General features: G+C 40.0%; 1 protein-coding gene across 1 annotated transcript in view; it reads right to left on the bottom strand.

Annotated features, from left to right (window-relative positions):
- LOC124264341 (protein KIAA0100-like) overlaps positions 1-25,621 on the bottom strand; it is a 90,347-nt gene that overhangs the window by 61,271 nt on the left and 3,455 nt on the right. Inside the window, exons 2-10 of the mRNA XM_046699097.1 lie at positions 6,463-6,586; positions 6,295-6,344; positions 4,576-4,741; positions 3,756-3,874; positions 3,225-3,285; positions 2,840-2,932; positions 2,214-2,259; positions 834-896; positions 466-533 (exon numbers count right to left, since the gene is read on the bottom strand). Of these exons, the coding sequence (XP_046555053.1) occupies positions 466-533; positions 834-896; positions 2,214-2,259; positions 2,840-2,932; positions 3,225-3,285; positions 3,756-3,874; positions 4,576-4,741; positions 6,295-6,344; positions 6,463-6,586 (790 nt within the window). The remainder of the gene's footprint in view (positions 1-465; positions 534-833; positions 897-2,213; positions 2,260-2,839; positions 2,933-3,224; positions 3,286-3,755; positions 3,875-4,575; positions 4,742-6,294; positions 6,345-6,462; positions 6,587-25,621) is intronic.

Genomic DNA, 25,621 nt, shown 5'->3' with positions numbered 1-25,621 from the left:
TTTTACTTGAGAATATTTCGCTCATATGACGATGTGCATGGGTGTGTATATGTATGTGCGGCTGCTTGTACTAGCCCAGACTGAAGCTGGTTTTATAGTGCTAGCTCACTGAGATACCATGAAGCAGTGAAGCATGAATACCCCACTCAGACACATTATACTGACTCCGAGCCAACCAGTCCTCGTTGTACCCATTAATGCTGAGCGCCAGGCAGGGACCAACAAGTACCATATTTTAACGTCTTTTGGTATGATGTGGTTGGGGATCGAACCCGCGACCTCCCGCTCTCCAGGCGGACACTCTAACCACTACACCACGGAGGCGGTCGATACACAACATAATGGACAAGGAAAATATACACAGAACACAAATACCCTTCATATATATTCTCCTTCTCCTGTTTATCAGGATGTGGAGGAGGACAGTATCATGAACAAGTTTGCCTGACATATTCCTCTACTTACAATACTGGAATATTTCTGGAAGTCAATAGGCTTTGGCTGTTCCTCCAAGTTTTCTGTTTCAGTTGGTGCTGAAAATACAATATTTTTACAAAGGTGCATCTCACAACTAAGGAGGGCACTCTAAGATACCTAAAATATCTCTAAAATAAGGGGGGTCACTGTAAAAAAATCAAACATTTATAAACGGACACATCTCACTGAGAGGAGGGATTCCCTGTAAAGTGGCATTTACTGATTTAGACAGTGGCCAACAATTACGTCATCCTGCAGATGAATTATTGTCAGCGAATTAGGAATAACATCATGTAACAACCATATTTTTAAGGAAATAATCTCCCAAAGGTCTGTATGTGTCCTGCTTCACTGACCTATTTGTGCGTCTGCTGGAGCAGCCATGTTGGACTCAATGCTCTGCAGGCTGGCCAGAAATCCTGTTGACAAAATACATATATCACACAATGCAGAGAAATCACCACAAGAAGACAAAGTCATCAATATCCCCCGCAATGGCAAAATACTCTTCATGATTATGTCTACGAGTTATGATGATGTCAAATATTTAGGTGTGTATATAGAAAAGTGGAAGGAGAGTATTGAAAGGTTTTAAAGTTCTGCTCCAGAAAGGAGCACTATCACCAATTTCAGTCTATGTCAAACTTGTTGCCATGGAAAAGCCAAAAATATTTTATTCAGAAATCCAAAACTACCAAAAAAGCACCAGTACACCACCAGATCTATGTATGTGCCAAGTTTGGTGAAGAAACATTGAACGGTTTTAGAGTTCAGCTCCAGAAAAGAGCACAACCACCAATTTCATTCTAAGTCAAACTTGTTGCCATGGAAACGCCAAAAATGTTTTATTCAGAATTCCAAAACTACCAAAAGGCACCAGTTCACCACCAGACCAATCTATGTACCAAGTTTGGTGAAGATATATTGAACGGTTTTAGAGTTTTGCTCCGGAAAAGACAAATGTGCACGGACGGACGGTGTCCATTTTAATACCCCCGCAAAACGCGTTGCGGGGGATAAAAATATTTTATTCAGAATTCCAAATCTACCAAAAGGCACCAGTACACCACCAGATCTATCTATGAGCAAAGTTTGGTGAAGAAATATTGAACGGTTTTAGAGTTCTGCTCCGGAAAAGTGTACTCACACTAATTTCAGGCTAAGTCAAAACTTGTTGCCAAGGAAACGCCAAAAATATTTTATTCAGAATTCCAAAACTACCAACAGGCACCAGTACACCACCAGACCAATCTATGTGCCAAGTTTGGTAAAGAAATAGAGAACGGTTTTAGAGTACAGCTCCGGAAAAGTGTACTACCACCAATTTCAGGCTAAGTCAAAACTTGTTGCCACGGAAATGCCAAAAATATTTTATTCAGAAATCCAAAACTACCAAAAGGCACCAGTACACCACCAGATCTATCTATGTGCCACGTTTGGTGAAGAAATATTTAACGGTTTTAGAGTTCTGCTCCGGAAAAGACAAATGTGCACGGACGGACGGATGGACGCACGCCACGGACGGAGTCCATTTTAATACCCCCCGCAAAACGCGGGATAATCAAAATGGATATCAGTTATATGGACACCTTGGAAAAATGTTATATCAGTTATTGAAGGATAAACAAGACATAAGCCATTTTGAAAACAGTTGATCTGAAAACAGTATTTATATCTTAAACATTCCTAAAGCTGTACGTGTTGGTTAGATGGAAACAACAAGGGAGGTAACTCACCTTCTGTTATCATCATCTGCGGTTTGGATACCAGTACACGAAGAATCTGAAACATGTTACAAACCGATAATACATGTTTGTGTGATTCCTTAGCTGCTCGGGCTTGAAGTTAAAAAAAAACATATGCACAGCTTCAGTTTCACAGCTTCTTTGTCTTTGGAGCAGCACTTCCTTAATTGTACATTCCATTTTCAATTTTCTTGAACACAGTCCCTTATCAGGAAGCTGAACAAAAGTTTTCTGCTCAGCAGATCCTATTTCATGCTGTCTATGACAGGATTCCATCCGTTTCAAAAACAGACCACAGTCTAGAGAATCAAATCCCAGAAGTTCATAATCATTCCCCTTGTGGTTTCAGTGAGATGTCTTAACATTTGGATTTTTGGTTTATCAAAATGTTATTTGACAAATGAAATATTCTGTATAATGGGTTGAATAAAGTCTACCTGCCTGTGGGCCTGACAATCAACAACTCAAAACCAATCTTGAGGAAAGTCAGATAATTTAAACATGGACAGGATGTTTTTCCAAAGTAAAAAAATTAAAAATTTTTACTTAAATATATTTTTTTACTTACAAAGGCTTTATATCCTGACAGAGCAAGACAAACATGTCCCGTAGCTCACCTTCAATTTACGAGGATCTTCTTTGTTAGCTTTGATTTCCGTGAAGAGCGAGACAGACACTTCCCAGAGGCAGGAGGGGGCTGAAGATGGCTCCTAAATCACACATCAATATCTTGTTTGCGGAAACTAACACATGCTGATATCTAATCTTACTACATTTACACATGGCGATATTTATAGTCTGCAGTAACAAACAGGAAATGTAAACTATTTGCGTCCATTCTCAATTTGTTTGATAAAGAACTCATTATTTATATCATTATTCATATATTTAATTGACTCATTATTTCTTATTCGATTAATTTACAACTCTTATGGATGAACATAAGTTTGATTCTTGCTATTACCATGGAAACCAACTCGTGATCCAGAATTTTGAACTTACCTCCTCTACACTTCGATGAGCTTTACATGTGATTCCATTCAAGTTCAAGGACACAAGACAGCTGGAAACAAAGTTATTCTATCTGTTACAGTAGTTTTTCATCAAGGCAGAAAAAATCTTTCAAAATAGAGAAACAATAATCGCAAAAAAGTAAGAAATATTTAAAGAGTTCGTATCAGGTTAATTTCATAAAACACTCTTGATGAAAAAATAACTAATGCATCCACTCAAAAGTGTTCAAACCAAGCAATTTTGAAGTAGTTTTTGTTTCTAACAATTTGCATGAAGCACTTTAATGAAACAACCCACTACAGTCACTCAAACCCTTGATCAATGAGTGAGTGAGTAAGTTTAGTTTTACCCTGCTTCAAGCAATATTCCAGCAATATCATGGCAGGAGACACCAGAAACTGGGTTCACTTGGTCAATGAACTTGGAAAACATGTAGGGTGTAACTGGTTACAGAGAAACTCAATAAATGCCAAATGTGTTCAATTTGCACAGAGTGAGTGGATCAAAATCTGAGAGTACCAGTCGTTTTCCACACAGAGGTCTGCTGCAATCTCCTGGCCTGTGATGTGTATCAGGCAGTCCGGCACCATCGTCTTGAGCAGCAACACTGTCAGGTTCTGTACACGCACACCTAGAAACTGAAACATCGCTACAGTTCAAGCAGTGACGTCCTGATGTTGTGAGATACATTTTATTTTGATATGTTTGTTTATCTATTTATTTATTTAGATCAAATAAACATGGGCATGTAGTGACAATAAACTTTGCTGTGCTAGGACTAAAACCACGGACCTTCTGTGAAGCTGACAAGGTAAGGACGTCATCATTATATGACTGCACACCCTGCTACATACTCCTCCGTGAACAAAATGCACATCCCGGGCATAGCAGTTTACTGAGACCTATATTTTGATAAAAAAAAACATGCTCAGCCCCTTGTTGTGTGCCCATATTGGATTCGAATCACAGGCCTCCTGATCAGAATTCAGATGCCTTGTTCATATGACCAAGAGGTTACCCCATCAGCAAGCTGCCGAGGTAAGTATGTCACGTATGGGATGACTCCATGCCCTTCTATACACACATTATTTAAAAAATAAAGAAACTGGCTGTCCCTGTGTCCATCATGCACTAGTGTTCAAGGGTCTAATATTGCAACTACGAGAACAAGCACCGGTGTCATCTGTGTCCAAGTTTCTAATATTGCAGCCACAACTTACCTGTGCCAGATGAAGCACCGGTGTCATCTGTGTCCAAGTTTTTAATATTGCAGCCACAACTTACCTGTGCCAGAACAAGCACCTGTGTCCAAGCTTCTAATATTGCAGCCACAACTTACCTGTGCTAGAGCAAGCACCTGTGTCATGTCCCTGTGCCTCTGTGTCTGTGGATCTGCCTGTCTTCGTGTCTGCCTGTCTGGCGTCTGTCTGCCCTGGCCATCTCCATTGTCTCTTCCAACATCAGCCTGAACTCGGACATCTTGGATACACACCACAACTGGCTTCCTAACAAACCATGGTCACAAATTAAACAGTGAGTGAGTGAGTGAGTTTATTTTGACACTGCTTTTAGCAATATCCCAGCAGTATCCCTTCAAACATTGTATCCAAGCGGGGACTTGAACCCGGGTCTTTGGCATGATGAGCCAACACTTTAACCACTTGCCCAGCCACCGCCCCACAAATAAAACAGACTCCGAGGGGTCATAATGCCCAAAACAGACATCAAATCTAACAATAATTTAATGACTGAGCAGGCTTCTATACTGATAGCATTACACTTGTGATCCATTTCAAACACAACCGGAATGCAGTGCAGCATAAGGACTTCCTTCCTGTTGTCTTTATACTCAGGAACACATCATTACCAGCCAACATGGCATTCATAAGTCTTCTGATTTGAATATACAGTAGAACATGGATATAACGAACTCCAAGGGACCAAGAAATTTAGTTCACTATATCCGTTGTTCGTTATTCACATTTGACCACCATCTTGGATTGTAGAGATGTAGACAAAATCAGACACGTGACCTAAGGCAGCCAATCATACTACGGCAATGGATACCGTCCTCGTCAACGAAAACGGTTGTTGAATGGGTTAAACACGATATGTTTGTTTTGTTAATTAATTAATGACCATCAATCAATGTTGATTCACCGCCAACAAGATTGATGTATACTGTACCGCTAAGTGGCTGAGCTGACACTGAGTGAGTTCGCTAATCACGTCGTTAATTGGCTCTTTGGGGTAGTAAATCAGTTCGCTATAGCCGTTAATTCGCTACTCACGAGTTCGTTATTCACGTATAATTTTAATGATATTATAAAGGACTGTTGACGGGACTTTTAAATTTGTTCGCTATATCCGTTTGTACGCTATATCCGTGTTCGCTATAACCATGTTCTACTGTAGTACTAAAACAGGGCGCAATTTTGAATGAGTGAGTTTAAGTTTTATGCCACTTTTAGCAATATTCCAGCTATATCATGGCAGGGACACCAGAAATGAGCGTTGAGCGTTACAGATAGTACCCAAGTGGGAAATCGCACTCCATGTCTTTGGCATTACAAGCGAACACTTTAACCACTAGGCTACCCGACCATCCCTCAATTTGAATGTAGCTCTATGTCAACAAACTAGTGAGCACTGTAGGTTCAGAATACATTCAGAATTGACCATTTTAGAATGGAGACACATTTCACAACTGTTACAATGGGCATAGGCGGTTCTTTCAAAGGAGGTAACTCAGTGGTTTACTGACTATAATCAGATCACAATTCTCAAGAAGTCTTGGAAATTTGTAATAGTTATCTTCAAAATATGAAAAGATATATATGCCTACCTTCCATTAAATTTATATTCATAAGAAATATTGAAAGTTTTTTCAAGGCATTTTATCCATCTTCAAGGTTGAATCTATATCTTATGTCAATCCATCAAACACATATTCCATGAAGGCCTCAAAGGGTTAATTGCTATTTCAAATTATCAAAGTAACAAGTAAGCTTTATCTTTCCTGATATAAATACAATCTGTTCAACATTCCATCACTTACTTCACTTCTGGATTTAAAAAGCAGCTAGATAGCCATATTCGGTCAAGTTCCTGTAAAAGATTAAACATATTACATTAACAAGCTTTTATAAAGAAAGACATTTGTGTAGCATTGTCATAATATTTCTACCAAAACAATAAGAATAATCTACTGGAAGAACACACTCACCACACTTAATCCTCTCTTAATGATGATCTGTACATTTCCAAAGTTGAACAGGCCAATCTTCCCAAACTTGACCTGGATGTCAAAGTACTTCTTCAGGATGAGGGAGATCACCCAGGCAATAACCCTGTAAAGAGAGAAACGTTTTAAAAAATGCTTCACTCTAAAAGCCATAACTTGTGTTTTAGCAACACATAAGGTTGTTACCTAGTATATGAAATACTACAACTTGATCTTACTGTACAATAAATACATTTGTATTTCTACTGGACACAGGCTCAGACCAGATGTAATTGTACATGACAAAGACTTAATGGTGGTCCGATTAATTGAAATAATCCAAGATTGGTCACAATGACTAAACGACCAAGCAATTGATAATGTTTTCTCATAATTGAACACAAACAATTTGGAACACTTGTTTGCATTAACAATATTTTTAACACTTGTTTGCATTAACAATATTTTTAACAAGGTTGGTTTTGTCTGTTACATTTCATAAGCACTACAAGCTCGTTATGATTGAATTTATCTTAAAGACTCCAGGAGATTTGTGTTCCTAACATACTAGTCATCCTTTAAAGATGTGAAATTTGCAGATGCATTTTGTGCAATATGCAAAATTATCGAAGGAACTATATGGTTTTTCTCTATTTTTTGTGCATTAACAAACATAGCCAGGAGAATTTGATAAATGACGCTAATCAATTATCCTCAATAATTGATCGGTTGTAATGAACCAATCATCAATTGTGAAATTTTAACCAATTCCCAACACTAGCTTAGACCACAGGTAATTTTACTTGGCACAGGCAATATTCCACTTAAATAACAGGAGTCTGTAAACAATTAAATCTGGGCCAGAAATCCCAATGATTGACATGATGAGTAGTGATGAAGCAGGCATCAACCCCATCAGTGAGTCTGACCACTGAACCTGTTGGTTGCGTCTTAGACAATGATAGGTTGCTGAAGACCAATTCCTCCTCCGACATTTCCAAGCTGGCCATGTAAGTCAATGTTCATCAGCCAGGTATATCTATACAAAACCCTTTATTTTCATTTATATTATCTTATAACAAGCAAAGGTTGCTGAAGACCAATTCCTCCTCCGACTTTTCCAAGCTGGCCATGTAAGTCAATGTTCATCAGCCAGGTATATCTACATGTATATTAGACTTTAATTAACCAATCACAATCCAGTGTTTACTGAAGTCATGGTAGAATTTATTTTCATTAATATTATCTTATAACAAGCAAAGATTGCTGAAGACAATTCCACCTCCGATTTTTCCAAGCTGGCCATGTAAGTCAATGTTCATCAGCCAGGTATATCTATACAAAACACTTTAACAATTTAGTGACTTAAGCCACATCTTATAACAAGCATAGGTTGCTGAAGACCAATTTTATCCCAGATCTATTCAAAGGTCACAAGTGAGTTGATAATTTAAAATATGGAATATATATGAAGTATAACAAGAAGACAAAGTCATCAATATCCCCCACAATGGCAAAATACTCTTCATGATTATGTCTACTAGTTATGATTGTCAAATATTTAGGTGTGTATATAGAAAAGTGGAAGGAGAGTATTGAAAGGTTTTTAAAGTTCTGCTCCAGAAAGGACACTATCACCAATGTTCTATCTTGTTGCCAAGGAAATGCCAAAAATATTTTATTCAGAAATCCAAAACTACCAAAAGGCACCAGTACATCACCAGATCTATGTATGTGCCAAGTTTGGCGAAGAAATATTGAACGGTTTTAGAGTTTTGCTCCGGAAAAGTGCACTACCACTAATTTCTGTTTTAGTCAAACTTGTTGCCATGGAAATGCCATAATATTTTATGCAGAATTCCAAGACTACCAAAAGGAACCAGTACACCACCAGACCAATCTATGTGCCAAGTGACTGATGGACTGAGTTTGGTTTTACGCCGCTTTTAGCAATATTCCAGCAACATCAGCAATAGAAATGGGCTTCACAGTACCCATGTGGGGATTCAACCTGGTCTTCGGTGACGAAATAGTCTGTACTAGGCTACCCCATCAAGGTTTTAGAGTTCTGCTCTCGAAAAGACCAATGTGCACGGACGGGGGCCTTGAACGGACGGAGTCCATTCCAGCGTTGCAGGGGATAATTAACAGTGAGTGAGTGAGTGAGTTTAGTTTTACGCTACACTCAGCAATATTCCAGCTATATGGCGGCGGTCTGTAAATAATCGAGTCTGGACCAGACAATCCAGTGATCAACAGCATGAGCATCGATCTGCGTATAATTAACAACAAACTGAGAGCATGTTACCATGGTAACAAGAAAAAGAACCCAAGGGTATTTTAATAACTTGGTTTACAAATTTTCAACAGAAGACAGTTCTTATTTATCTACAAGAACTTCCTTTTTATTTCAGAAGTTAGTTAACAGGACTGGTGAATTTATTACAGTCCCAAATGATTTGATATCTTACAAAAATTGTTATTTTTGACTGTTAGTCAAAAAGAAAATATTCAGCAGTTCAGTCACTTCAAAGAAATTTGAATAAGTGGACGTGGTTTAGAAAGTTTACAGTGCTTAACTGTCTTAAGACTTGAAAAATACTCAAACAAATGTACAGCTAAAGACATATAAAAAGCCCAATATTATTAGCAATCAAATTTCCTACACATCACAAAGCATATATGTCTTCTATTTTGTTTGTTTCAAAACTGTTATCTTTTTGTGAATTAAAACCTACACAAGGAAATACAAGGCAAACATTTTCTTTTCATGTTATCTGATCATTCTCCTAATCTGACGAGAAGGAAGTGTTACTATAATAATCTATCTCTTTCATTCAGAATGATATGCAGCTAACTCTGTGAAAATATTTCAATGTCAATGAAAGCTTCAACTCTATAGTCAAATAACATGCCGTGACAGCCTATTCATGTAACTGCATGTGTAAACAGGTCTTAATGTAATAAATTTAATTTAATCTCGTAAAGCTGTTAATTTGCTCATAATTATCATAAAGTGACAATGCTGGGATGGTGTATTAATATTAATGTGTAGTAGTTATGAATCTATTTACAAATATCAAGGGTTAATATATTGAATAAATTCTTTTGGGACAGAATGTGTCTCCATTGCTACTTGTAAGACCTGGCTAGCTATTCTCGAAAACGTTCGTAGCCCTGTGAACTTCGTAAGCCCATTCTTAACACATTGGTTACGATCAAAGTTAAGAATTCTTAGGGTTACAAACTTTTCAAGAATAAGGGCCCTGGATCACATTTGCCACGCGCGTCGTATGATAAAGTAGTCTACGATTTTCCCTACGATATTTTAGGCATCATAGGTGACCGTGGACTATGACGTTTGTGTTCACATTGTCTACGGACATCATGCAATTTCCTTGGGGACAGGCCAAGGTAAACCTGCATGGAAGCTGCACAGAAATCGTACGGAGATCGTATGGAGATCTTACAGAGGTCGCAGAGAGATCTTACAGAGGCCGCATGGTGATCGTGTGCTGGCCATGCGCTGGTCATGCGGATATCCCACGATCCTTTAGTTAAAAAATATTGTGCATTTACCACACAATCAAAGTGCGGGTTCTTTGCCGGGACCTGCAGTGCCCGTGCGATACCACCTATGGGCTATGGGCTTACGATTATTTCAGTTTTGTCAAACCCCGCTGTTTGACAAAATCATAGAGGCTATGACACCTGTAGAATCGTGTGATAATTGTACGGCTGCCACCAGTCGCCGCACGGCGACCGCAAGGAAATGGAACTACGGGCAGTTCACGGGCACCCTTGACCCGTCGTAGTCCAAATGTGAACCAGGCATTACTGACGATATAACTGAGAGCTAGAGGGGATTGTGGGTAAACTTGCTCCTTAGTGAACAATGTTGGTTGTAATAGACAACCAGCTGGATTGGGTGGTCAGGCTTTGTGTCTTTGTTGGTGATGTTTACATACTACATGACATGGACTGTTGCTAACATCAGTCACTACATTATCTGGTCCAGGCTCAATTATATATGGTCTGCCATGGAATACTACTGAGTTCAGAATTAAACAACATACAAACACACACTAATTAAAACAAAGTTGTTGTTAAACGCCACAATCAGCAATATCCAGCTACATGACAGAAGTCTGTAAGAAATAGTGAGTGAGTGAGTGAGTTTAGTTTTACGCCGCTTTTAGCAATATTCCCGCAATTTCTCGTGTATCAAGGCGAGGGGACACCAGAAATGGGCTTCACACCTTGTACCCATGTGGGGAATCGAACCTGGGTCTTCGGCTACCCCACCGACTGACTGAGTTTTAGTTTTCACCGCTTTTAGCAATATTCCAGAATATCCACGGCGGGGACTTAACGGCTTTAACTACTAACCACTAGGCTACCCCACCGCCCCTATAAGAAATAGAGTCAGGACCAGACAACCATGTGATTCACTTCATAAGCATTCATGATTTTTATCAATGTAATGAATATTAAACAGTAATCATTAAAATAATTTATACACATTTGTAGCCAAGCAACACAGAATTCAATCAGTATCTTCTCATACTATGCACTGCTGAAAAATTAACAAAAAACATTTTCCAAATTTAAATCAGCAATAAATTATTTTAAAAGAAATATGTGGGAGTAATATATTCAGTTACTCATAATGAATCATTATCATGATGTCATGATTTCCTGCTGACGATAGATTAACATCACTAAAGTGTATAGGAGAAATACACTGTTTCCTCGTTTTTCATTTGAAGATTGAATTATCACTGTGACAATAACTTTCAGATCTAGTGACTCAATATTATTTTTAACCCATCAGCTGATCATTTTAATTACAATACAGTATTTATTAGTACTTGGTGCAAACATCTTAAAATGGTACACTTACAATAAAAAGGAGGCAGAGGATGGTATTATTTAATTTTGAAAAAAATAATTGTTTTGGGATTAAATGATTAAATGTGAGTTATGTCTCTGAAAAAAATCAGGCGCCAAGTAAATATCTGTCATTTTTACAAATAGTTTCATTTTTACAAATAGTTTCATTTTACACGCTGGATATCAGTTCATTATGGCTCAAGAACATGCAGGTGGTACAAAAAAGTGAGAAATAAATCAAATATTGCTGAAAACTGACAGTTCAACACGTAATAAGAATCATTTACATTAAAAATGAGGGCTCGTGGCAAACTATCATCATCTTATTCACAAATTGGGTTTCTTAAATTTGGTGTTATTTTAACATATTTTTCAATTCCATCATGTAAAACTTACCACTAAAGCCATTAACTATTAACTAACCATAAAGTCATTATAAAACATTAAAACCATTAAACATAGATGGGAATATCAGTGACCAAGACATTCAAATTGGTTCAACAAACAAACAAAGTTCTTATATTAATAAATTCAGAGATATGTTACTGTTAACAGAGCATGAATGGGTATCATGGAACAATTTAAGCCTCCATTCTCTTTTATTGGTTATTAGTGAAATACAAGTCACCTTGGCAAAGCCAAACAGTTACAAGTATAACAAAATGAACAGGCAATTTTGGGAACCATTATGACCATAATAAAATTAATTGGGAATTAGGGAATTCTTACAGACATTTCCTGCAGACTTGAGGTGGAATAATGGCCAAGGAAGGTCTAGATGAAACCCTGGCTCAAATATTAGACAGTCCTATAAAGCTTCAGCAGGTATTTACATGACGCGAATTCCTGCGTCCTATACGCATACAAATTGACAATGGACGCAACCAAATTTATTAGCGCATCCACAGGGACTCAGAAAAAGTCCAAATACTTTTTGTAAAAATTCCAATCAAGTGACAATAAGTTATCACTGAGTTTGCTACTAGCTGGGTTATGGTATTATTTGCAATATAATTACTTTAACAATTAATGTGAGGATCATGATACACAATGCAATAACAGTATTGATAATAATATTAGTGTCTGGACCCCCATTTTGTTGCCCAAGGCCCCTGGAAATTAAGAGTATGAGTCCCAGAGACCCTCAAATACAGGACTCCATGTAAATCCCTGCTTCAGCTATAAAAGTAAGAACAGTGTCTAAGATATTACAGTTGATTGCATCCTGAAGGGTTCTGCATCCTTAGAGATCAGCTATAAGTTGGTGGAGCAGGGGTGGAAATAACTTTAAAATTGCTAGTGTACTCCGGTACAGTGGCACATGTAAAATCACTTGCCGTCCGTTTTCTTGTTGATTTTTAAATAAACAACATGATTAATATTGGAAAGTCAACTGGACACCAGTACAGTGTGATATACAAATTTGCTTGCCCAACAGAAAAAAACACTGGACTCGGACGTCGGGCAGTGGGTTATTTCCACCCCTGTGGAGAAGTAATACACTTGTTTCATATTTTAATAACTGGGACAAGTTATGCACAACCACACATTCAAAAACAGTAAGTTGAACTTCAAACTGCATTGATCAGTATTTCAGTTACAGTTGGCAATCAACACAGATCATAGAGATTAATAATCAGGAACTAAATATCAATCAATAATAACAGAGAAGTAACGTAAAAAATGCAAAAAAATATATATAAGAAATCATATGTCACACACTGGTGAGTGGTGACATATTTAGGCATGGATTAACAACAACACAACGTCCTGAACATAATTCAGAAGCAGCCGATAGACAGAGAAGTATATTTCTGTACTGTGTGAGCAAATTAACACAATACGAGCTTATCCATGCCACAATTTTCAGATCAATAACTATTAATAATTCTTCAAATAAATGACATTTCTGATTATTGATCTTAGCACTACATTTATCAAAAGTCTTTGTTAAAGTCTGGCAGTCACGATCACCTAATCTGGCAGTCACGATCATCACTAGGACTTTGACTGTTATAAGTCTTTGTTAAAGTGTGGCAGTCACGATCACCTAGGACTTTGACTGTTATATAATTCTATGTTAAAGACTTTGACTGTTATAAGTCTTTGTTAGTCAGTCACTCATCACCTAGGACTTTGAGTTTGACTGTTATAAGTCTATGTTAAAGTCTGGCAGTCCATCACCTAGGACTTTGACTGTTATAAGTCTATGTTAAAGTCTTTGGCAGTCGATCACCTAGGATCACCTAAGACTTTGACTGTTATAAGTCTATGTTATCACCTAAGACTTGGCAGTCCACGATCACCTAAGACTTTGACTGTTATAAGTCTTTGTTAAGGTCTGGCAGTCACGTCACCTAAGACTTTGACTGTTAGTTAAAGTCACGATCACCTAAGACTTTGACTGTTATAAGTCTTTGTTATAAGTCTATGGTCTGGCAGTCACGATCACCTCAGACTTTGACTGTTATAATGTCTCTGGCATGTTAAAGTCTGGCAGTGTTAAAGTCTCAGACTTTGACTGTTATAAGTCTATGTTAAAGTCTATGTTAAAGTCTGGTTATATCATCACCTAAGACTTTGACTGTTATAAGTCTATGTTAAAGTCTGGCAGTCACGATCACCTAAGACTTTGACTGTTATAAGTCTATGTTAAGGTCTGGCAGTCACGATCACCTCACGACTTTGACTGTTATAAGTCTATGTTAAGGTCTGGCAGTCACGATCACCTCAGACTTTGACTGATATAAGTCTATGTTAAAGTCTGGCAGTCACGATCACCTAAGACTTTGACTGTTATAAGTCTTTGTTAAAGTCTGGCAGTCACGATCACCTAAGACTTTGACTGTTATAAATCTATGTTAAAGTCTGGAACTTAGGACCATCTTAAGAATTTCAATGTAGTAAGTATGTTAGGTCTAAAAAGAAATGTTGTGGTACCAATTACCTGACCGACCCTTGAATTCTGGTGCCGACCCTATTTTATTTAAGCAGACTGAATAAATTAAGCTTTCAGATACCATTGTTTTTCCCCGTTGCAACAGATATCGGTCATTCTGATAGAGAAAGTCAATATGATAGCCGCAAGCTTGATTCAATAAACAATTACACATTGATACATGGGTTATTAGTTTGTACTTTCCTTCTTAAAAGATATGTAAAAAAAAATTTCCTACCCACCCACCCTAAATTTTAAACAGGTGTAATCGGAACCACAACATCTTTTTTATTTGGCCTTAAAGTCTGGGACTTATGATCGTCTTATTTCATTTAATCGGACCACCACTAGTTTAAACATGATGACACTAAATCAGCCAGGCCACCCAGCATCTCCGTTAACGGTTGTCTCCCAAAACATCCCATAACCCCTACAGCCCAATACCCTTATAGTGTAGGCCTTGGGTGTTAAATAGATCATAAAATGGCTCACAAGGTGATACAAGCATGAAACTTGGCACAAATGTTCATGAGAACCTACTGAACAATTTCATGGATGGAGCCACTCAGATTTCAGTATAGCATAGCAACGGTTGCTAGGCAAAGCATTTTCCTTAGCAACCGGCACCAATGATGCAGTTTCTGAACAATTGTGAGGTGCTATGATTCTGCATCGCAACTCATTGTTCTAAAATCACTGTAAAATGATTGAAGAAGTTTTATGCTAGCAATATGTGTGATACTGACTCACCTGATGTCATTCAGGCCATCCGGAATTGTTGCTGTCATATAAAAACTATGAGATTTCGCTTTCGTTCTTGTTGAAGACATCATAGCTCATGTGAGGTAAAGATGGCTACGAAAAGCTGGTATATCACAGCCCTGTCTTTATTTTATTTTTGCGTAGGAATTGTTCTTTTTGGAAATTAAAAGCACCTTAACAGCAAAACTAATAAACTTCAGCTCACTACCGAATACAAAGCAACTGAAACTGTCATTAAGTGAGTTAAAGCCATGATGCCACTACCAAAACCTTAGGCATTGTCACAGTCAGTTGTGCATGTACAGTGCAGTTTAGATGTACACGAACACATTAGCAGGTGCTACACAAGATCCGACAAGAACATTTCAGCAGCTCTGGACAGGTGTAAGAGGTGATCGGGATCGGGTGGTCAGGCTCGCTGTCTTGGTTGACACATGTCATCGGTTCCCAATTGCGCAGATCAATGCTCATGCTGTTGATCACTGGATTGTCTGGTCCAGACTCGATTATTTACAGACCGCCGGCATATAGTTGGAATATTGCTGAGTGTGGCGTAAAACTAAACTCACTCACTCACTCTGGACAGCTTCGGGAAAGTGTCACAAGAGGCTTCCACTGTTCTGGGCAAGTCCATCCCCACTCAACAGGAGAGGGCACCTGCCGATATGGCCCTGTGGTGCAGCCCCAGTAATGCCAACCTTGCAATACTGCCCTCTTGATATGTTGCTGTAGGGCAGCCTTGGTTGGAGGAAGACCTGACATCTGACGTCCTTTGTGAATGAATACGTTCTTTCGGACTTCATTGATGAAAGAACATGTTGCTGTCCTGTCATAAAGGAGTATGGTGAGGTACTCCAGAAAAGCCTCTGTCTCTTCAGCAATTTGCTCAGGTGCATTGTCCAGCTCATACAAGGTTGCAGTGAATTCATCATGTGTCTCCCAGACTTTCCATGCAGTCTTCTTCAAAACTGGACAAGATGGGACACAGTATCACAGTCTGTGTAAGCATGAAACATAGGAAGCGCCAAGGATCTTTGTGGACCAAGTGAAATACATATCTCATGAGCTGAAGTGCACCTAAAGTCCTTTCCACAACCAAAGGCAATCCAGAGTTCTATCTGTTGTGTCTGCGCCAGCTGCTGCACAACAGCCACTGCCAATACTACCACATCGGTATCTACAGTTCGAACAAAGATCTTGTGGAAGCCCTGCATAACAGCATCTCTGACATGCACCATTATCCTGGAATCTGCTTCCTCGTGGTTGCAGGGAGTACAGGGAGTATAATAATAATAAATAATAATAATGTGTCCATTTATATAGCGCCAAACTCCACACTAGGTATGCTCATAGCGCTAACAATCAAGGCACAGCACATTATTACCCCGGATAACCCAAGCTGCCTGTTAGGCGCTAGAAGGTTATAGTCATATGACTTTTTCCACCGGGTACCCATTTTCCTGATGGGTGACCAGAGACAATTTTGAACAAACTCACTTGCCTAAGGTGAGACCACATGTGTCACATGTGCTTCGTTGTGGGGCAGGACTCAAGTCCTAGAAACTCTCATGAGTCAAGCTGCCAAACACGGGTCATCCATCCAAGGACTCTCCGAGCTTGAGCTTTGAGCACAGGACCACGCGCCACCACATAGTATAGTATAGTGACACCATCAGTAACAATGAGATGCTGGTCTGTCGATGTCTTTGCCATTAGTTCATTATTCAGGACTTTGAACAAGTCAGTGTTGTTCTTGCTCAGGCAAAGGAACTGTTGCCAGTTCTTTGGTGTGGGGTAGACTCCCCAACCCATCTGTGTTGAATAGGGCCACTGGCACGCTGTTCTCTTGTCTGTGCCTTGAGACTGTTATCAAAGTAGTGGTCCCAAACATGCACTGGTTGGATGGGCATATCGGGTTCGAGTCACATGTGATGCCTTTAGGAAGGATTCTGCAATACCCAACCACTCCCCTCCAGCCAATGACCCAACACTTTGAAACCTGTCATTTCTGTGTGGAGGCCTCCCAGCAGTATGACAAACTTGTCCTCACCATGTCGAGGCCTCCCAGCAGTATGACTAACTTTGTCCTCACCATGTGGAGGCCTCCCAGCAGTATGACTAACTTTGTCCTCACCATGTGGAGGCCTCCCAGCAGTATGACTAACTTTGTCCTCACCAAGTGGAGGCCTCCCAGCAGTATGACTAACTTGTCCTCTCACCATGTGGAGGCCTCCCCAGCAGTATGACAACCTTGTCCTCACCATGTGGAGGCCTCCCAGCAGTATGACTAACTTTGTCCTCACCATGTGGAGGCCTCCCAGCAGTATGACTAACTTTGTCCTCACCATGTGGGAGGCCTCCCAGCAGTATGACTAACTTGTCCTCACCATGTGGAGGCCTCCCAGCAGTATGACTAACCTTGTCCTCACCATGTGGAGGCCTCCCAGCAGTATGACAAACTTGTCCTCACCATGTGGAGGCCTCCCAGCAGTATGACAAACTTGTCCTCACCATGTGGAGGCCTCCCAGCAGTATGACAAACTTGTCCTCACCATGTGGGAGGCCTCCCAGCAGTATGACAAACTTTTCCTCCCATCACCATGTGGGAGGCCTCCCAGCTTCCAGTATGACTAATTTTGTCCTCACCATGTGGGAGGCCTCCCAGCAGTATGACAAACTTGTCCTCACCATGTGGAGGCCTCCCAGCAGTATGACAAACTTTGTCCTCACCATGTGGAGGCCTCCCAGCAGTATGACAAACTTTGTCCTCACCATGTGGAGGCCTTCCCAGCAGTATGACTAACTTTGTCCCTCACCATGTGGAGGCCTCCCAGCAGTATGACAAACTTTGTCCTCACCATGTGGGAGGCCTCCCAGCAGTATGACAAACTTGTCCTCACCATGTGGAGGCCTCCCAGCAGTATGACAAACTTGTCCTCACCATGTGGAGGCCTCCCAGCAGTATGACAACCTTGTCCTCACCATGTGGGAGGCCTTCCAGCAGTATGACAACCTTGTCCTCACCATGTGGGAGGCCTTCCAGCAGTATGACAAACTTGTCCTCACCATGTGGAGGCCTCCCAGCAGTATGACTAACTTGTCCTCACCATGTGGGAGGCCTCAAAGCAGTATAACAAACTTGTCCTCACCATGTGGAGGCCTTCCAGCAGTATGACTAACTTGTCCTCACACCATGTGGAGGCCTCCCAGCAGTATGACAAACTTGTCCTCACCATGTGGGAGGCCTCCCAGCAGTATGACTAACTTGTCCTCACCATGTGGAGGCCTCAAAGCAGTATAACAAACTTGTCCTCACCATGTGGAGGCCTCCCAGCAGTATGACAAACTTGTCCTCACCATGTGGAGGCCTCCCAGCAGTAAGGACAAACTTGTCCTCACCATGTGGAGGCCTCCCAGCAGTATGACTAACTTTGTCCCTCACCATGTGGAGGCCTCCCAGCAGTATGACTAACTTTGTCCTCACCATGTGGAGGCCTCCCAGCAGTAAGACTAACTTTGTCCTCACCATGTGGAGGCCTCCCAGCAGTATGACTAACTTTGTCCTCACCATGTGGAGGCCTCCCAGCAGTATGACTAACTTTGTCCTCACCATGTGGAGGCCTCCCAGCAGTATAACAAACTTGTCCTCACCATGTGGAGGCCTCCCAGCAGTATGACAAACTTGTCCTCACCATGTGGAGGCCTCCCAGCAGTATGACAAACTTGTCCTCACCATGTCGAGGCCTCCCAGCAGTATGACTAACTTTGTCCTCACCATGTGGAGGCCTCCCAGCAGTATGACTAATTTTGTCCTCACCATGTGGAGGCCTCCCAGCAGTATGACAAACTTGTCCTCACCATGTGGAGGCCTCCCAGCAGTATGACTAATTTTGTCCTCACCATGTGGAGGCCTCCCAGCAGTATGACAAACTTGTCCTCACCATGTGGAGGCCTCCCAGCAGTATGACTAACTTTGTCCTCACCATGTGGAGGCCTCCCAGCAGTATGACTAACTTTGTCCTCACCATGTGGAGGCCTCCCAGCAGTATGACTAACTTTGTCCTCACCATGTGGAGGCCTCCCAGCAGTATGACAAACTTGTCCTCACCATGTGGAGGCCTTCCAGCAGTATGACAACCTTGTCCTCACCATGTGGAGGCCTCCCAGCAGTATGACAAACTTGTCCTCACCATGTGGAGGCCTCCCAGCAGTATGACAAACTTGTCCTCACCATGTGGAGGCCTCCCAGCAGTATGACAAACTTGTCCTCACCATGTGGAGGCCTCCCAGCAGTATGACTAACTTGTCCTCACCATGTGGAGGCCTCCCAGCAGTATGACAAACTTGTCCTCACCATGTGGAGGCCTTCCAGCAGTATGACAACCTTGTCCTCACCATGTGGAGGCCTCCCAGCAGTATGACAAACTTGTCCTCACCATGTGGGAGGCCTCCCAGCAGTATGACAAACTTGTCCTCACCCATGTGGAGGCCTCCCAGCAGTATGACAAACTTGTCCTCACCATGTGGAGGCCTCCCAGCAGTATGACTAACTTGTCCTCACCATGTGGAGGCCTCCCAGCAGTATGACAAACTTGTCCTCACCATGTGGAGGCCTCCCAGCAGTATGACAACCTTGTCCTCACCATGTGGAGGCCTCCCAGCAGTATAACAAACTTGTCCTCACCATGTGGAGGCCTCCCAGCAGTATAACAAACTTGTCCTCACCATGTGGAGGCCTCCCAGCAGTATGACAACCTTGTCCTCACCATGTGGAGGCCTCCCAGCAGTATGACAAACTTGTCCTCACCATACAGTGTTGGCAACGACCACTGTAGTTGTTTCAATTTGGCATATAGAGGTTAATCTACGCTTATCACTGGTTGGAGTCTGGCCAGGATTAACGTGTTGCACAGCTGACCTCAGGATTTCAAAGCAATGCCGAAGCATGGATGTGAGCTGGCTTCCTCTACAAAAAGAGGCAGCATGGCACTGATACATTGTAGAATGTTTAGATCCTGTACTGTGCTGGCATGGCATGCTGCCCAATACAGAGTGGACTCTGCAGATACTTCATCATCATGATGCATCTTGACATGACTCAGCCAGTCATATTCTTTTTCCTTCTCCTTAGACATGGTGTTGTTGGATGAGGTCAGATTACCAGTGATTTTCAGAACAAAGACATCACTTGTTGGTAGACCTGTAGGCTGTATTTCTATGTGATGGGCAAGTTTGTCATCTTTCTCAGCCCCTTCTCTTGGGTTATTGAATTAGTGAAACCTCGGCCATTGTCCCCATCCCCATTGACATCTTGCAGGGTGAGATTCTGGAATAAGGACAAGCTGGTGCCATGGAATGAACTTGTAGAGGTAGGGTTATGATCGATGTTGTCCGCAGCACTCGTGATGAAGTGACCCTTTTCGAAGTTGGGGAGGGCAAACTGTGCCAATGTGATGGTAATAGTCCAATACATTATTGCCCAATGATGTGATCAAGTCCATTGTACAGCGATATACCAAGGGCAAAAAAAACACCAATCGTTACCCTTGGCTCGACTCTATATCTACTAACTACCAACTACAGTTAACTAGCTAATGGACATGGGACTGTTAGACAGCATTTGGGATAATAAACTTAACTATACTGCAACTACAAGTCTAAAGCGTTAGTACGAGTATTTAGATCAGCTGACACTGAAGTCCATGCTGAGTTACACAGCTGTGATGTCACCAGTAAACTGGTTGTGTGCGGACATTCACTTTATTTATAAACTTTTACTAACGTGTACAGAATTCAGGTTTTGCATTTGCTAAGATATGATCATCTTGGATTTTTGGAGGCAATCATGCAGTGCTGGGCACATACACTTAAAATAAAGACAGGGCTGTGATATACCAGCTTTTCGTAGCCATCTTTACCTCACATGAGCCATGATGTCTTCAATAAGAATGAAAGCGAAGATTTTAACTCATAGTTTTCATATTACAGCAACAATTTGGATGGCCTGAATGACATCAGGTGAGTCAGTATCACTCATATTGCTAGCATATAACTTCTTCAATCATTTTACAGTGATTTTAGAACAATGAGTTGCGATGCAGATTAGCACCTCACAATTGTTCAGAAACTGCATCCTTGGTGTGGGTTGCTAAGGAAAATGCTTTGCCTAGCAACCGTTGCAATGCAACACTGAAATGAGTGGCTCCACCCCTGAAATTGATCAGTAGGTTCTCATGAACATTTGTGCCAAGTTTCATGCTTGTATCACCTTGTGAGCAATTTTTTGCACCTATTACCTAGACTACTACAATTAGCTAAAACAACATGCAGCATTTACCTGTCTGGCATAATGAACTGACCCAAAGGAGAGATTACAGGGTGGAGTATACAACGGCATTCAAAAAGTAGTCAGCCTAACTATATTCGCAATGTCCGTTTGAAAAGCTTCTATTTTATTTTGAAGAAATTATTAGCAAAACAATATCCAAAAGTTTACATATCACAACACTATGAGGTATAGTATTTCTTTATATATACATGTATATAAAAAGTTGAAAAAAAAAGAAAAACGATCTATCATTTGAAACCTCTTGGATAATGGTAAGCCCTCAGATAATATCATATAAAATATGTTCAGTATAGCATTGAATGACTACTCGTCATAATCAACATTCAAAGATTTGGATTGTTTGATTTACATTTAGACAGGGTCTGTTTTTCAAGACACCACCATTTTAATCTTTCAAAAACTGTGTGCAGATATTCAAGCTGGCACTGGTTACAATATATTGAGAATGAAACATGAGAATAAGTTATGTCCTTATGATTACGTCATCTGAAAGGGGTTGGGTAGTGTCTCCAAAACAAGCTCTTTGAGTAAACATGAAGGGGGAAGTCACTTTAACAAGCAACTGTAGTTTCAAATTGCCTTTTTATGCACTTTATCTAAGTTTGATTCTAGCGGACTTCTACCCATCTCAAACACACAAAATGTTCCTTGCATATTTTGTTTCATGAAGTTTGTGATGCATTTATTGCAGATTTGGCATTTTGGGGGGGTCCAAGATAAAAAGTCAACAAAATGGGGATCGTGAGGCTGGAACATAGCAAAACCAATTTGCTTGAGTTTGACAGATAATATGTAGAAAAATAAAACATAAAAAACATTCAATATGTTATGACATAATGATATTTAATGAAGTTAATTAACCCTTAAAATTATTGAACTTTTCAAATTTTGTTATCATCCATTAAAACTATTCTCTCAAACTCTTAGTTTAGTTATTGCTCATTAAAATCATTCTCTCAATTGCTAAGTGTTTGGGCTGGTCCATTGTATGAAATAGGTAACAGGTAGGAGATTAGCAGTGCACTGGACCATTAACTTTGTTGTTATAAGCTGTAGGGGTTATGGGATGTAGGGCTTTTGGGAGGTTACCCCATTAACATTTCAAATTGTCAGTCTGAGACATAAATATCTACACGTACACGACACGATGAAAAACTGCCATCATCCACTTGAAGATCTAAATGGCAATATTAATTGTAATGCACTTTGACCAGCTGAACATTAGCAATTCCTAGCTCTATAAAATAGACCCGATGTTAAACCTGAGATTATCTGATATTATATCGAAATTGTGAGCTCAGTTTTCGACGTCATTATTCGCAGTTGAACACGGATGACATATTGCCAAGTGGTACAATATGGTTGCATAGTGTGGGACCATACATGGCACCAACAAGGTTTTACATGACAGGCAAATGTGCTTAATGTAGAGAATGGACACAAAAATTAAATTCACTGCATCCAGAGGGATGCACATTATTATTCACTTAACCCACACCACATCTATTACTTTGCTGAGTGTTTGGTTGTTTCTTTCAGAGCAGTTACGTGCATCATTTCATCCACCAGTCCACATAATCAATGATTCATTCCAGGCTCTGAATATAATATCAAACCTTACAGTTCTCTACACTGTTCCTTCACAGGACCCTCATATGGTCTGCAGGGACCCTTAAAACTTATAATTAGGGGCCCCTGAAGCAAAACCCTGCACCAAGATGGTTCTGCAGTAATTTATCCAGAATTCTAAACTTGGTGCCCCTGGCAATAATATTGGGGAACAATGTTATTTTGTTCCATTTTGGATATTGTATCTTGATACTGCTTCCAATGCAATAATTAGAGAATAACCAACGAGGTACGAGTGATTACGGGAAATATGCCCGAGTTGAACATTATTTTAACGAGGGCATATTTCCCGTAATCACTGCACCCGAGTTGGTTATTCTATTTATTACCCATAATGTAATTTAAAAAGAAGAACCCCGAAATAAAAACCACCCGCAGACAGGACTTGTGACCTCAAGCAGCTGATTGTATTCATGCGCGTATTAAACCTAACTTCTCCAGCGGTAATAACATAACTACGCTATGGAAATAGTACATAATAAATCGCTTTGAAATACAACAAAATTATTATGTCTGGAATAATTAATTAACATTTGTTAATATGATAAAAATGATCTTTTAAATATATCATTGAACTAAATAACAGCTAAACATTTATTCGATCAAGTCAGTCCGACGGAACATCGTTCATTCACGACTGACGTGTGTCTAGTGATGGGTGACGGTGTAGTGTTGAAACACACTCTGGCAAAAACCTGTCAATTTTTGGGAAAGTCAACGGTTAAAAGTGGGGAAATCTAAAAGACAACCATCCCACGAATCCATCTAGAAAAAGTTTTCTGTCAAGAAACTCAACAAGTTTGAAGATTAAACAACATTTTGTTCTGTGGAAGGCGTGTTACACTCCCGTCTTAGTAGAGTACAGCAATTCCAAGAAGGATAACTCTAGTCGGAATCCGAGTCTATGAAATGTGTCATCTCTGCATTGGATACTGGGACAAACCTCTCGGATTGATTAGGAATGCATGGATATAAAATGTCATCTTGAAGAAGAACATTTAGCACTGATTCCGGTAAGAAAGGAGCTGTTTTCTGGTTCGATGGCATGGACGCCGTGTCTGACTCACTTGTTACACTTTCAGGTAACACCTTTAGTCGGTATCTTGCTGTTTCTATTTCCCCGAATTCAGTTTTAACAACAAACAGGTTTTGGGAGTTCAAGGGCTGTAAAATTCTTATCACTCTTCCTATTTGGTCACCGTCAACTTCGGGTAAGTGACCTTGATCGGGGTTAGCCTAACGGCGGCCATGTTTGTTTACAAACAATGCAAACGATTGTTTTGGTGTTTTTCTTAAAGATTATATAATTTAAAAAGACTACTATTTATAACACAATTTTATTGCTAAATAATAACGTCTAATAAAAAGATTATTCATATTCTTTAACCTTTATGTTTTCTTTTTTAAATCTTGGAATGTGTGATTACAGCACGTTCTAATTATCAATGAAACGGTAAAAGTTGTCAATGAACGTGGATCATGAAAAGTAGTTCTGTCAACCAATCATATTTCTTCTCTGCTTAGCTGACCAATCAACGTTGAGAATCACTGAAAAGCACATGTGCAATTATCACAAAGACAATCACCTGTGTATCCTAGCCCTAATTTGTTATTTATGGGTTCTGTTAAGGCCAGGCCAATTTTATTCCTTGTTTTACGGATCCACCTGTCGCATTTTTTCAAGAATAAGAAAAAAAATAAAAATTAATTTTACCCACTCAAAAAATAAAATCCTAAAGTTTTAATTGGCCCAAAATGTAAGCTTGCAAAAAAAGTTTTTTTAGATTGTTTTTTGCCCCATACACTTCATAAATTGCCAAAAGTAAAATAATTTGAGTATTTAGACTGACTGACTGAGTTTGGCTTTACGCCGCTTTTAGCAATATTCCAGCAACATCACAGCGGGGGACACCAGAAATGGGCTTCACACGTTGTACCCATGTGGGTTGAGTATTTAGAAGGAATATTACTTTGACTGGTGATTGTTTTTGTTTTTTTCCCTCCTGCCTTTAGGTTTTCTGAGGACAAAAATCTGTAAAACAAGAAATAAAATTGGTCTGGCCTAACAGTACAATACAGGTTAAGTCTACAAAGTCTAGAAAAATTGGAAAAGTAATGACATTTGGTCCAGGATTTGGGGGTCCCATATCAGCCTCTGTGCAGGTCCATATAATCCCTGTTCTGCCAGAAGTCTGCATTGAGGAAAGTGGTAATACTTTACTTATAGCAGCTTCCATACTATTGTGGTGGTGACTGCTATACTTTAGTTCTTAGTTTTCAACAACGGTAACTATTGTAGAACTATTGTACTCCCTAACAATCAATGCCACCGTTCATATATATGGGAATTATGAAGACAGGGCTAAACACTCACCCAAATTCCTGAACAAGACCACATGACTAGTAACTTCTAGCAGATTCTTACTGGTCATGCTAAGGGACTCTTAATGTCAAATTCAAATTTGCGTGTGCTTTGTATAATTTTATCTTGAAAATGACACAGAACTAAAATTCCCTCCTCATAAGACTTTATTCAATCAGAATCAGAATCAGAATTTTCAGAAAACAGTTTTGAATATTTTACTGACTTC

Source organism: Haliotis rubra, unplaced genomic scaffold (genome assembly GCF_003918875.1).
Source record: "Haliotis rubra isolate DU_JTF1 unplaced genomic scaffold, ASM391887v1 Scf92, whole genome shotgun sequence".
Classification (NCBI taxonomy): domain Eukaryota; kingdom Metazoa; phylum Mollusca; class Gastropoda; order Lepetellida; family Haliotidae; genus Haliotis; species Haliotis rubra.
Note: the sequence above shows the minus strand (reverse complement) of the source record. Positions and strands in the feature narration are given on the sequence as shown.